General features: G+C 43.9%; 1 protein-coding gene across 1 annotated transcript in view; it reads left to right on the top strand.

Annotated features, from left to right (window-relative positions):
* The window catches only part of LOC138675535 (A disintegrin and metalloproteinase with thrombospondin motifs 2-like), a 705,150-nt gene that overhangs the window by 289,582 nt on the left and 400,131 nt on the right, over nucleotides 1–15,437 (top strand). The window contains exon 5 of the mRNA XM_069763862.1: nucleotides 3,837–3,920. Coding sequence (XP_069619963.1) covers nucleotides 3,837–3,920 — 84 coding nt within the window. The remainder of the gene's footprint in view (nucleotides 1–3,836; nucleotides 3,921–15,437) is intronic.

Consider the following 15,437-nt stretch of genomic DNA (forward strand, 5'->3'; position numbering starts at 1 on the left):
CGGAGAACTCTCTGCTGGCAGGATTGGGCAGTTTCAGCAATTTGCTGTAAGACAGAAATGACTTCGGAAAAGCAGTTCTCTAACACATTCATTCCTATCAATACAGTTGGTTCACAGTTCCGCCGGTCAACATCAACAACAATTATACCCTGTTTCTTCAGTTCTACTTTACCAATCTTTATGGTCATCTCCCTGAATCCTAGTTTCGGTACCAACTTACCATTACTGGCCCATATATCTAGTTCAACATCAGAGGGCCCTTTATCAATATCTGCATCAGCCCAGTACCTCTTATAAAGGATATACGGTATAGATGAAATCTGGGAACCTGTGTCCAGCAAAGCGTTGAGGGGAATTCCGTCCAGCACGATAGGGATAATGGGTCGTCCTCCGATGTACCTGTCGTGCCAGGGTGTTGGGCCTTGAAAGTTCATTCCTGCAAAGCGGCCCGCATTCCCAGGGGATTCCCGTTTAAATCACAATCTCGTGCAAAGTGGCCCGGCTGCTGGCAACGGCGGCAAATGGGCTGTCCATCCGGTTGGTAGCGGTCGCGGGGTCGTCCTCTCCATGTCGGGTATCTCCGGGGTCTCATCCATGGAACATCCTCTCTACAGTTTGCCAACTCCATCTTGTGTCCTCTCATCTCCTGCATGGTTTTAGCCATTGAAGCAACAACATCAGCTAAAGAGTCAAGCTTTTGTTGAAGAGCCTCATTAGTACTGGGCCCCAGGGGCTTAGCAATGGCCCCAGACATAGCTGATGTCACTGGCACTCCCTGTTGTTGAGGTGCCTCTGCCATGGGTTGCACAGGATCCTGATCCCGAGGTGCCTCTGCCAGCTGGAGACGTATAGCGCTCTCCTTTAATTGGGCAAATGTCAATTCAGGGTTCTTAAAAACAAGCATGCTCACATGCCCCCGGTGAGAAGGGGTGTAGAGTCCCTCAATAAATTGATCTCTTAGCAGTTTATCCGCTCCGGTGTTAAAAATGGGTTCAGCCAGTGTAAGTGATTTAAGGGCTTCCTGCAGGTTTAAGGCAAAGTCTCTCACGCCCTCATTAGCTTTTTGCTTGCAACTAAAGAATCGTATTTTAGCTTTGCTGCTGGCCGTGGTTTCAAATGTAGCTTTTAATCCAGCAAATATGCGTTCAACAGTGCCTTTTAGATCAGCTGCCCATGCTGTGACTTCTCGCTTAGCATGGCCACTTAACTGCATCATCAGGAGACTAACACGCTGAACTTCACCCACAGGGAACATGTCAAAATGGGCCAGCATCTTTTCTCTGAAATCGTCAAGGGTATTAGGCTCACCTTCATACATTGGAAGCCATGGGCCACCCGGGGTATATGGCATCAGCACCGGCATGATGGGCGCCACTCCTTGCACCGCTGCGCTGCCGGACTCTCTATTGACACTCTGTCTTTCAGCTGCATTAGCGTTGCCGAGTGCTGCGGCGTCTCCGTGCTGCGACATACTGTGCCCCCTTAGTTAATCCGGACCCTTCCGGTCCTCCGCTTCCGTCGGGATAGTGTAGATTCGTTCCGCTGTGCAGCAGGATCGATTTTCCCCTTGCTCTGATGTCAGAGCGCTCAGCTTGGTGCCGCCCACAATGACACGCCCCCTGCTGCTCCCACCCACCGCGCTCTGTAATGGCGGATTCTGAAGTTTTTCAGTTAGACTGGGGCTCAGGTGATGGCGTAGCTCAATTAACAGTCTCGTGCCTAACGGTTATGAAGTGATTATCTCAGGGGATGGCGGCCATCTTAACTCCATTATAACCAATGGGGAAAAGTCACTTTCAATAGTTTTCAATGGGGAATGGATTTTTCTTTAATAAAGTCAATTTTCAAGATTTTTCATCCCAGTTTTCACAGTTTTGGGCTCCAATCACTGCACACAATACCCGGTATACGGGCTGGCTAGATCCTGTTCGTGACGCCAATTGTGACGCCCAGGAGACCGGGATACCCAGCACCAGACCAATGGAGTCTGTCTCTTGAGGGGGATGTCACGGGTGGCTTGACCCGGTGCTGTGGCCTCAGGCAATGCACAGTGTAAGGGGTATCATGAGGGGACAGGCACTTACTTGATCAGCAGCAGGTTCTCCCAGCGGTGACGATCTCGATCCTGGATAGATGGCTATTGTCCAAATGAAAGACTGAGGCACTGAAACGTTTAACCAGTTTACTTCAACATAAAAGGATTTACAACCAGTCCTGTCACCGGAGTCTGTATGGGAACTCTGAGTTACTTTGACCCTGCCGGGGTCTTCGCCTCTTATTGTGCGCAATTTCTGTGTGGCCCTGCTGCTGTATGTGAACTGGCTGCCGGCCCAATCTGTCCCCTCCGGGTCCTGGTTCGACGGGCAACCCGAGTCCTTTTATCGGTTTACCCCCTCTGGGAGTACCGCTGAACTCTGTGTCTGTTGCTGCGTCCGGCCCTAGTGAAGCTGATATCACCTCACGTTTTTCCGGTTGCTGTATTATATATAATGAATACAGCCACGGATCCGGTATCCGTCTTTGCGCCTGTTCTGGGTAGTGATTAATGCTACCCGGTTCTCACAATGTCCTTTTTCTCTATCCCTCTTCTCCTCAGGCCGGTGATTTAGGCCTGGTAACAGTCACAGGGCTGTTAGAGATTCAACTGTATGACCTCTCACTATCAGCTCCTTGGCCCAACTGCCATTTCTTCTCTCAGACCAGAATGGATCAAGGGGAGTCTCTGGAGCTCCCCCTTCTGGCCGGAGGTGGTAGTGCAGTCTTGCTATTTTAGTATTTGTACTTACTGTCAGTAACTATTTTTGTGGCAAATACCCCTAGGGGTGCCACACGTGCATTTGCGTTGCCTTTTCCGCATCCCTCCGCTCCGACTGGTGGTCATGCCTTCAACAGAAGGCGACATAGTAGCGCTTCCATCCTTTGTTCCTGACCGCGTGGTGGTTTGCAGATCGTTGTAGAGTTCTCCGGCCTGCAACTCCTCTTCGATTTATCTATTCTTCAACGGTTCTTCTGACACCTTTTGTGCACGGTAGGTATCGTTTGGGGTCTCAAATGCGTTCCCACCGAAGGGCTATTGTGTCGCCTCATAAGGCAAGGCCGCCACCAATCAGAACGCAGTAGCGACCAACGCAAATGCACGCCTGTGTGACTACAACGTCACACAGGACGTCCCTCATCGAGGTCTGAATCGTCATAATAGCTGCCATGTGACAGGGTCACAACGACCAACGACATCGTTGTACAGGTCGCTACAGGTTGCCGCATCGCTGCTGCGTCGTTGGGAAGATCTCACTGTTTGACATCTCACCAGCGACCACATAGCGACGCAGCAACGATCCCTGACAGGTCGTATCGTTGTCGGGATCGCTTTTGCGTCGCTAAGTGTGACGGGGCCTTTATGCCATTGGCGAGTGCTGATTTTTCAGTTTTTCTACCTACATCCAATATCAAGGACTAAATCTTTTCAAGCAAAGCACTGCACGGTCTGGCTTACCCCAAATATTGATTGCCTTGATTCCACCAATTCTGATTCTTGGAATTGTTGTTGTGTTAGCAGTGCGAGATTTTTTTTTTACCTTTCCTGTGTTTTAAATAATAAATTAGATGCATTCATCTTGGCTACAAAAAAATTTGCACACAAGGGCAAACTGAAAGAATGCATATGAGCAAGCAGAAAATAGGCTTCAAATTAAGCACCAGGTAAAAGCCTTACAATCGGAAAACCTAGACAAAAAAATAAGTGCAAATGCAATAGTCAATCGGATGCATATTTTTAATATTATATACTCAAGTCTTGAATATATAGTCAATTTACATTTTATCTATATTTTTTTTAGGTCAATGAAATCTACCATGACGAGTCACTAGGTGCACATATTAATGTTGTTCTGGTGAGGATAATAATGTTGAGCCACAGCAAAGTAAGTATCTTCTGTACATTTTACCTATTCATGTTGATTTATGTAAAGAGCATTTGAGTTAAAGTGATTTCTGTCAAAAACCATTTTGATATTTAAGAAAAACTCCCACAAAATATTTATCGATTTGTCACGGGGTCCTTCTCCGATACCACACAATCAACAGAGCTAGAGTATTAAAAAATTCCAAGACCTTTATTTAGGCAAAAATATGAAAGGTCCATATACGATCCACCACACAAAGGATAAAATAGTCCAGAACACAAATGCAGTTCAGTAACAGGATAAAAGTCTAACAATCCAGCAGACAGAGGATAGCATAGTCCATAGCATAGTCCATATTCTCTTCCTTCTCTCTCATCTGCTGTGTCCACATCATCATTTCACACAGGACTGACTGTGTCTCACCTCCCTGATATTTACAATCCCTCTCCTCATTCACAGGTTAGGGGGGTGGGTCACAGGGGCTCATTCTTTCAACAAGCTAGTTCAATATGCCATTAGCATATTAGCAAACAACATTATTTACTGACCCTGTGGAGAGATAACAGAACAGAACTGTGGGGGGGAATATCAGATGGCAAATAACAGCAATTCATCAATAGGCAAATAACTCGTTCTACATGAGAGCACCATGAAAATAAGTAAAATAGAAATATACACAAAAATTATACCCACATAGCATATCACACCATCACAACCTCTCTTCCCTCATAATAAGTGAGCACACTATGAGGTCTACATAGACCTCTGGCCTGCTCACTTTAGTCCACATTGCTCAATAGTTTATAGTTCCTTGTACAGTGGCATGGGTTACAATAATCATGAGCACTTGTCCATAAATTCCCGGATCCTGGCTTTATGGTCATACCAGGCTTTTTGATTGGACTGGGCTGTTTGCTGATGTTCATTAGCCAAGGTAGCTAACTGGACGAGGCAGTCTCTGAACTCTAGAACGTAGGGAATGATGGGTATTCCGGTATCTGCGATATCTCCCTCCAATTGTTCTTTCAGAAGAGTGAGAGGCCCACGGCTCCCACAAAATGACTTTGTAACTCCCCAATGTCATTTCCATCTGCAGGAAGTCCTTCCATAACTCCAATCCAACACAGTTTTTCTCCAAAACCATAATCCAAATGTACCAAAGCTCGCGTAAATATTTGCGGACACCCCCCGCCAGGACAATGGGAATTCCTGGGCCCTGGTGAATTACCTCGGGTCGAACCACACAGGGGTCAGCAATAGTCAGGAATGCCCCCTTGTCTCTAAATCCAGACACTTTGTATCCATCAATTAGACATCCTGCAGGTGGCAATGCCATTGCGTTGTATTTCTGATGGACAAAGGCCGGAGTTCGTACACTCCAGGAGGGGTATCTATGGTGCCGCGGTCGGTGGTCCACTCTGGTGGAGGTGGTGGTAGCTCTTCCTCAGGTGGGATGGAGTGCACAAGATGTACTTGATGAGGTGGGGCTCCCTTCGAAACCTTGGTGGACAGCCAGACTGCAAATGTCCAGGTTGCCCACACCCGTAACATCTCCGCTCTGTGATACCCCCAGGTCGTGGTCGGAACTGTTGGGGCCCAGGATTGTGAGGCATGATTGTCATCGGCTTGCGACTAGGTGGAAGGGCAGATATAATCTGAGGGGGACGGGGTGTGGGAGAAGGCCGTGGTTCATTGTTCAGAAGCCTCCTCCATTGTGTTCGGATAGTAAGGGCTTCATTGGCCAGGGCTGCAGCTCTATCCACGGTGCACGGCGTGCGCTCCCGGACCCATTCCCGTACCTTTGCTGGGCACTTGGCAAGAAGTTGTTCTATAAGGAACGCCTGTTAACATCGTCTACAGTAAAGGCGTTTTCTGCTTCCAGCCATCTCCGACATGCCTGGACATCTTATGTGCATACATCCTAAATGATCCCCCCTGTAGTGCATGGGAGGTCTCGGAACTTGGCTCTCTATGAGTCTGGGGTGATAGCATGGTAATCCAGGATAGTCTGCTTTACAATGTTATAATCCCGATTCCGCTGTGAGTCAATGGTTCGGTAAGCCTCCGCCAGGCTACCGTTCAGGAGTCCCACTAACAAACGCATCCAGCCAGAGTGGGGCACCTCCATCACAGCACACTGCTTCTCAAAGTCCTTGAAGAACCCCTCCACATGTCCGGAAGCCTCATCAAATGGCTTAAACTCTTTCCGGGTGATCTGTACAGGCTTCCGGATCGTTGGGTTTACATTCCACATTACTTTACTCCCTCTTTCAAGCCCACTCCTTCTTGTCTCCGCTGTGACTGGCGGGCAGCCTCCTCCTTGTACTCCTGAGAGACGTCTGGACCCAGAACAGCCATCTCTTCTTCGTACCACACCACGCACTGGCTTTTTGGGTGGGGGTCCTCGTCTCCAGTGCTCGTCCTTCAGATTTATGGGAGGAGGTACCAAAAAAGACCACGGTGCTCATGCTGAACGTGCTGGTGCCTCCACCCCACATTCCAACTCACGTTTCACATGTTGCTTTGTCAGGGAGTGGCCGGGCTGACACCCACCAGTAGGTCAATAAGGCCTCTTTAGTCAGTCCCTGGTAGTTCAGGCCCAGGTCTCTGGCTCTCTCCTGTAAACTGGATACAGTCCAATTTCTGTACTCACTCTGTGGGTGGTTCTCCACTAGGTTACACTCTGTTGATCCCACTGCTTGCCACCAATTGTCACGGGGTCCTTCTCCGATACCACACAATCAACAGAGCTAGAGTATAGTAAACAATTCCAAGACCTTTATTTTGGCAAAAATACGAAAGGTCCATATACGATCTACAACACAAAGGATAAAATAGTCCAGAACATGAATGCAGTTCAGTAACAGGATAAAAGTCCAATAATCCAGTAGACAGAGGATAGCATAGTCCATATTCTCTTCCTTCTCTTTCATCTGCTGTGTCCACATCATCATTCCACACAAGACTGACTGCGTCACACTTCCCTGATATTTACAAGTCCCTCTCCTCATTCATAGGTTAGGGGGGGGGGGGGGTCGCAGGGGCTCATTGTTTCAACAAGCTAGTTCAGTATGTCATTAGCATATTAGTAAACAACATTATTCACTGACCCTGTGGAGAGATAGCCATACAGGACTGTGGGGGGAATATCAGATGGCAAATAACAGCAATTCATCAATAGGCAAATAGCTCCTTCTACAAGAGAACACCATGAAAATAAGTCAAATAGAAATATGCACAAAAATTATACCCACATAGCATATCACACCATCACACCATTACTTCCCTTGTAGTAGATATAGTATCAGGTACCTGGTTACACTGTTCCGATCTTTTCTTGGTTCATGTAAGTGCCAATATCCTCCATATTTACTGGAAGTCACTTCCATGTCTAATATTTAACCCCTTTGACCCTACTGCAGCCCAGTCAATAGCTACCAATAGTTGCTCTAGATCTGGAGGTCAAACAAAGAGGTGGTCTGCTGGCTATGTTGGCTCCTGGTATGTGCAGGCTCTGACAGCCTCCTATCCGTGTAAAGCGGACATGTCTAATGCACTGAAATACAGAAGCATTTCAGTGTATTAAACCAACAATCATACTATTTAGTGTTTAATTAAAAAAAAATGGTTTGCTACTAAAAAGGCACTTTACTATGTAAAACAATAAAAAGAACACATAATCGTTATCACTGTGTACGGAATGACCCAAGTTACAAAATTGCAGTGAGCACCATAAAGAATAGATACAAACCACACCGTAAATGCTGTTTTTCCTTAGAATACCACAACAACAAATGGAATAAAAAGAGAAGAGAAAGTTGCATAAAAATTATCAGTAAAAGCATCAAATCATTCCACCCCAGAAACCAGCCTTGAAACAGCTCTGTTGGTAGAATTCTAAAAAAGTTATAGCTTTGAGAATAGGATGATGTAAAGAAAAAAAAAATTAGTATGTTTTTAGTATGCAACAGTAGCAAAGCTTCACAAAACTATAAATCTATCATTGCTCAAATAATACTGACTAAAAGAATAGAGTTGTTTCATCACTGTTACCCCGTGGTGAATGGTGTGAAAGATAAAACACTAAAAACAAATCCTGAATTGCTGTTATTTGTTTATTCTACTTCCCAAAAAGCAATCAGAAATGTTACAGTATGTTCCCATATTGGTAACAGCACAAATTTTCAGTCATCCTGCAATATTGCAATACTGCTCTTTTGGCAGCAAGTTTTTAATTAAAGAATAAAAAATTAAAAGAGCCCTCAGATCATGGAATTATGCCAGTACAGAGGCCTATTGGAGTCCAAAGTAACTCTTCTTCATTACAGTGAATGTTCGAATCCATAGGATATATTGAATATGAACATAACTTTAAAAGCAAAAAACAATTATGTAGCCCAAGTGGTAATAAAATTTTAAACTCATCCCCCAAAAATCAAGCCTTAACACCTCCCAACCACTCCACCACACAAAAAAAGTAGTAAAATTCAAACTCCCAAAGACAAATGACCTCCACCCCTTCTAAGAAATGCAGTGTTCTCATGCATAGCATTTCTGTAACAGGATGAACCCATTTAATTTATGGCTTCCTAATTTGGGCACTAAAATGACATATTTGCAATTTTCACTCTGTGTCATCAATAGCGTAAAGTAATCACTACACTGGTAGACACATTCCCTGAAGGGTTCTCTACTATTCTTTTGAGCTATGCAAATGGCTCTCAAACTATTCCAGGAAAATTCTTGTTTCGAAAGTCAAATCGCATTCGTTCTGAGCCCTGCCATGTATCCAAGCAGCAGTTTCCACCCACATATAAATTGCTGCCACATTCCTATGTAATTGTGTAACAATGGATATGGATAATTTTCTCCTGTTACTTTTTGTCAAAATGAAAATTTGGGGCTGAAACAATATTTTAATGGAACATTTTTTTTATTTTCATATCCCATTGTTCTAGAAAGCATCTGTGAAACAACAATTGGTTCAGAATACTCATTACACCCTTAGATGCTTTTGTGTGGGGTGTAGTTTCTAAAATGTCAGTTATCCACTAGCCCCACCTTGGACAACATCTGCAAAGAGTTTGTATGTTTTCTCCGTGTTTGCGTGGGTTTCCTCTGGGTTCTCCGGTTTCCTCCCACATTCCAAAGACATACTGATAGGGAATTTAGATTGTGAGCCCCATCAGGGACAATGATGATAATGTGTGCAAACTGTAAAGCGCTGCGGAATATGTTACGCTATATAAAAATAAAGATTATTATTATTATTACTATTGGCAGAAGGTTGGACACGAAGACCCTGGAGGTCTCTTCCAACTGTAACATTCTATGATTCTATGATTCCATTGTTTTGTAGCACTTCAGAGACTGTGCAAATGTGAAATGGTATCCTCAGTGTATACTAGCAAATTTTGCTTTCCTGAAGTAAACAGCGCTTATTTTCTTCTGAGCTCTGCCCCCCAAAAACTAAGATGGAGACAAAATGAGCACATACCCTGCTGTAAGCAAGTAAATAGTAATAGTAAATATAAATAACATTGGGTACGTGGTAAAAAAAAAAGCGTAAAAAAACCATCCCAGAGTGACACGGTGTACCCCGATTGGGATGGTCCTCTAGTATCAAAACCTCAACTCTGGCAGATGACCTCAATGTAGATGGTTCCTGACTGTTCAGGCACCCAGGCACGAGAAGCCATATAAATAAAATGCCTAGCTCAGAAAAGGGAGAGTCACATCCCACTTTGTACAAGGTACAAGAAATTTGAGCAAAACAAAGAAACTGAGCCGGAGTGTAAGTTCGTATGCATGCAGCGCATAAAGGCACGTTCACACTGTGGACATTTAACAGATTATGACTAAGATAGACACAAAATGAGCACATACCCTGCTGTAAGTGAATAGTAATTATACATATAAATAGCATAGGTTACTTTTTAAACATTGTTTTTGATAAAATAAAAAAAAAAAAAAAAAAGAGTAAAGGCTATCCCACCGCGACCAGGTGTACCCCAATAGGGACTGTCTTAGCCATGTAATAAAGCCTTAACTCGCGTCAAAAAACCTCAATGTAGATGGGGCAGAGCAGGACCGCTCCTCGACTGTCCAGACGCCCAGCCATGTGCCAAAACAGTAATTCCTGACCAAACATGGGGAATTCTGTAACAGATTGTGGGTCCTTTGTTTCTATTACCTCTTGTGAAAATCAAAAATTTATGGCTAAAGCAACGTATTTGTGAAAAAAAAAAAAATTCCGTTTCTTCATTCCACTTTGGGTTAATTCCCGTGAAGCCTTACACAGCAAAAAGTATAGCAAATGGCCAGAGTTCAATAGTAATTAGTTCACGTCCTGAGTGCAGAGCTCACCATGCTTTCTTCAAATAATACATAGACAATGCTCAGCATAAATGAGTACACCCTTTTGGAAAGTAAGATTTTAATTAATATCTCACGGAACTAACAATCTCCAAAGTTTCGACATTACGGAGTTTCATAGAACTTTTTTAACACGTTACACAAAAGTAAAGTTACTATTTTAACTTTAATTCGAAAATCTTCAGTTTTGCTCAAACTTATTAATGCAAAAATGAATATCCCCCATGTCAAAAACTACTACATTTATTATTTTGTGTGACTGCCATGATTTTTAAGCATAGAACCAAGTCTTCTAGACATGGAATGAACAAGTTGACAGCATATTGCAACATTTATATTTTTCCATTCTTCAGTAACGACCTCTTTTAGAGTCTGGATACTGGATGTAGAGTGATGCTCAACTTCTCTCTTCAAAACTCTTCAGAACTCCCCATATGTGTTCTATTGGGTTCAGATCAGGAGACATACTTGGCCACTGAATCACTTTGTCCATGTTCTTCTTCAGAAATGTAACAGTGGCCTTAGATTTGTTTTTGGATCATTGTCATGTTGGAAATGTGCACGTCTACCATGGTAGCATTTTCTCTTTCAATATAGAGCAGGACATCTTGGAATTCATGATACCATCAATGAAATGTATCTCCCCGATACCTATTTTTTTCAATTCAGACATCTACCGTATTTTCTGGTGTATAAGACGACTGTTTAACCCCTGAAAATAATCTCAAAAGTCGGGGGTTGTCTTATATGCCGGGTACGGCGTGTGCAGGGAGCGGTCCTGGATGGTTCCCAGGGTCTGGAGGAGAGGAGACTCTCCTTCAGGCCCTGGGATCCATATTCATGTAAAAAAAAAGAATAAAAAAAAAAAATATGGGATATACTTACCCTCCGATGGCCCCCGGCTCTCAGCGGTGCAAGCGGCGGCCTCCGTTCCTAAGGATGCATCGAGCGAAGGACCTTAGATGACGTCATGGTCACGCGACCTCGACGTCATCTAAGGTCCTTCGCTCAATGCATCCATGAATATGGATCCCAGGGCCTGAAGGAGAGTCTCCTTTCCTCCAGACCCTGGGACCCATCAGGACCGCACACACTGTATAAGATGACTGGGCGTATAAGATGACCCCCGTCTTATACGGCGAGTATATCCCAAACTCCATATTTTATATGGAAAAGTAGGGGGTCGTCTTATACGTCCAGTCATCTTATACACCAGAAAATATGGTACTTGTGTATTGACATTGGAACTCCACACTCCGATATATATTTCTGAAAAATGGATTTATATGTGGATATCCAATGTAGAAAAGAACTGTTAGGTTTTACTTACTCTCTGAGTAAAATTCTTTAAGATCTGTTAATCTTCACTTTTATTTTGGAAGTCAAGTTTATTTTATGGTTGGTGGTATGCTTGAAAACAAATGGTAACTAGATAGCCCCTTGCATTTATGTGAAATTAGTTTTGCAGTTGATGAAATAACCTGGCAGAAAGGATGTGATTAGTGCTATGTAGATACTTCCCAACTCTCCTGTGATATTGGGAAGCCTTTCGGAGGAGTAGTCACATCTGCCACGTCCCACCTACACTTTAGGTCTCATACATCAGTGTTGCACATACATGTTGTAACTGTTTTTTCATGGATACAACTCATACGCATTATAATCTATGGTGCTGTTCACATCTCCATGTTTTTCACACACTTGTGTTCTTACAAAACACATTGAGGCATGTCTTTTTTTCAAGCAGCAGGATCAAAAGGGCCAATATAAGTCTAGGGATACATGAAAAACGGAATCCATGTGCCTTCCTTGTGCTGTCCTTGTTTAACATTGCAAAGTATGGGAGAAGGTTTGTGATTTATTTATTTCTTTATCCATATTTGAGAAACACTTAAAGTAAAAACGGACACCCGGATGGCACACTGATGCCCAACAGTGATGACACCAGTACAATTTTTTCACTTGAATGTTTAAAAACAGACTTGTGAATAAGGCCTTACAGAAATCAAGAGGACCAGCTCTGCAAGTTTATGGACTGTGTAATTAAAATTGTTATAACATCATCCATGGTTATTAAGGGACTAATGACAGTCAGCTTCTTCCAACATTAAAAAGATTACTGAATTCAATGAAATGGGCATTGATGCACTTGATATGAATTTAGTTATACTGTACTTCTATTTAAATCACTAGTTATTTATTTTATTTATTTAACTTGCTTATCTAGCACCATCATAATCCACATAATTACAGTCCCCATTGGCGTCTCCTAATCTAAACTCCCAATCACTATGTCATTGGAGTTAGGGTACCGTCACACTATACGATTTACCAACGATCACGACCAGCGATACGACCTGGCCGTGATCGTTGGTAAGTCGTAGTGTGGTCGCTGGAGAGCTGTCACACAGACAGCTCTCCAGCGACCAATGATGCTGGGGTCCCCGGGTAAAGAGGGTAAACATCGGGTTACTAAGCGCAGGACCGCGCTTAGTAACCCGATGTTTACCCTGGTTACCAGCGTAAAAAACAAACAGTACATACTTACATTCCGGTGTCCGTCAGGTCCCTTGCCGTCTGCTTCCCGCACTCACTGACTGCCGGCCGTAAAGTGAAAGCACAGCGGTGACGTCACCACTGTGCTCTGCTTTCACTTTACGGCCGGCAGTCAGTGAGTGCGGGAAGCAGACGGCAAGGGACCTGACGGACACCGGAATGTAAGTATGTACTGTTTGGTTTTTTTTACATTTACGCTGGTAACCAGGGTAAACATCGGGTTACTAAGCGCGGTCCTGCGCTTAGTAACCCGATGTTTACCCTGGTTACAAGCGAACGCATCGCTAGATCGGTGTCACACACACCGATCTAGCGATGACAGCGGGAGATCCAGCGACGAAAGAAAGTTCCAAACGATCTGCTACGACGTACGATTCTCAGCAGGATCCCTGATCGCTACTGCGTGTCAGACACAGCGATATCGTATGGATATAGCTGGAACGTCACGAATCGTACCGTCGTAGCGACAAAAGTGCCACTGTGAGACGGTACCCTTAGGCCACTGATGAGATTTTGTTCCTCATTAATCCAAAACAAAACTATCCAAAGCCTGCCAACAGCAACAATTTACAATTCATCTTAAATTTCTTATACAGCTATGATAAATGAACGCTGCACTGTTAGGCAACAAATACAGATTTTTATGAGACTGTTTGATAAAGCACTTTGTACAGTGCAAAAAGTAGTGCATAATGGACTAGAGCACTTAGATATATTTAATTTGGGGTATATTATGTACAGTACTGGACTAACGTTTGAACACACTTGTTCATGCAGTGGTTTTCCTTGGCATCAAAACCATGAAGTAGCTCATATGGAAAGACTGATTAAAGAAACACTTGTGAAACAAACTAAAATAGGTGTTACATCATAGATTCCTCAAAGTGCACCCTTTTTATTATGATGACAACTTTGCGCAACCTCGTTATGGTATACATTACAGCCTTCTGATGGAAGCATGTGTCTAGGAATTCTCTTGCTTTATACCTCTTTGTAAGGGAAAAATTATGTATGAACAGTACTTTACAATAGGGTTAGCTTCAGAAATATTTATACATTTTCACAAGTTTTGCATTTTAGCTGTTTATCAAAACGTATTCAAGATAGTTATATAATCAATAATTCAGAAAAAAGTATGCCTCACTCACCATGGCAGCTTGAATGAAAAGTCCTTTATTTCATGACTTTCATCTTGCATGGTAAGATGCAAAGAGGTGCAGGGAGAGAGGAGAGAGGACGACGGCCATTTCGTATTATCACGCATCAACAGGTCCAGGACCTGGACTTGAAGCATGGTAACGCGAAACGGCCGTCGTCCTCTCTCCCTGCACCTCTTTGCATCTTACCATCTAAAATGAAAATCATGAAATAAAGAACTTTTCATTCAAACTGCCATGGTGAGTGCCGCATACTTTTCTGAATTATTTATATCTACATGTTGATATGTGCTGAGCATCTCCAAATTGGACATTTATGCTAATAAAGGCTCTGTAATCCGGCTCCACTCCTCCGTACAAAGGATTATATGTTTTAACACTGGTGCCGTTATTCACTTTCCTCTGTGACTTAAACTACCGTCACACTGAATGATATCGCTAGCGATCCGTGACGTTGCAGCGTCCTGGCCAGCGATATCATTGAGTTTGACAGGCAGCAGCGATCAGGATCCTGCTGTGACATCGTTGGTCGGAGCAGAAAGTCCAGCACTTTATTTCGTCGCTGGTCCTCCTGCAGACATCGCTGAATCGACGTGTGTGACCCCGATTCAGCAATGTCTTCACTGGTAACCAGGGTAAACATCGGGTTACTAAATGCAGGGCCGCGCTTAGTAACCCGATGTTTACCCTGGTTACCAGCGTAAATGTAAAAAAAACCAAACACTACAGACTTACCTTCCGCTGTCTGTCCCCCGGCGCTGTGCTTCTCTGCACTGTGAGCGCCGGCCAGCCGGAAATCGCTGTGCTTTCCGGCTGGCGCTCACAGTCAGTGCAGAGAAGCACAGCATCGGGGGACAGACACCGGAAGGTAAGTCTGTAGTGTTTGTTTTTTTTTACGTTTACGCTGGTAACCAGGGTAAACATCGGGTTACTAAGCGTGGCCCTGCGCTTAGTAACCCGATGTTTACCCTGGTTTCCAGGGGACCGGCATCGTTGGTCGCTGGAGAGCTGTCTGTGTGACAGCTCTCCAGCGACCACACAGCGACGCTGCAGCGATCGGGATCGTTGTCTGGATCGCTGCAGCGTCGCTAAATGTGACGGTACCTTTAGAGTTATTTAATCAATATGAGCTTAAAGTGCAGTTAAAGTACAGGCTCTCAGCTTTAATTTGAGGGTAGTCATATCCTTATTGGAGTAAGGATGTATGAACTACAGCTCTTTAATATGTAGCTGGCTCTTTTTACAGGGACCAAAAGTAATTGAAACATTCTCAAAATCTCTTTAATGGGCTACATGGGCTATTCTCTCATTAATCCATCATCAATTAATCAGGTAAACAGTCTGGAGCTGATTCTAGATGTGGCTTTTGCATTTGGAAGCTGTTGCAGTGAACCCACAATATGCAGTCAAAGGAGCTCTAGGTGGAAGAGAAACAGCCCATCATTAG

Source organism: Ranitomeya imitator, chromosome 4, assembly GCF_032444005.1.
Source record: "Ranitomeya imitator isolate aRanImi1 chromosome 4, aRanImi1.pri, whole genome shotgun sequence".
In the NCBI taxonomy this organism is placed as follows: domain Eukaryota; kingdom Metazoa; phylum Chordata; class Amphibia; order Anura; family Dendrobatidae; genus Ranitomeya; species Ranitomeya imitator.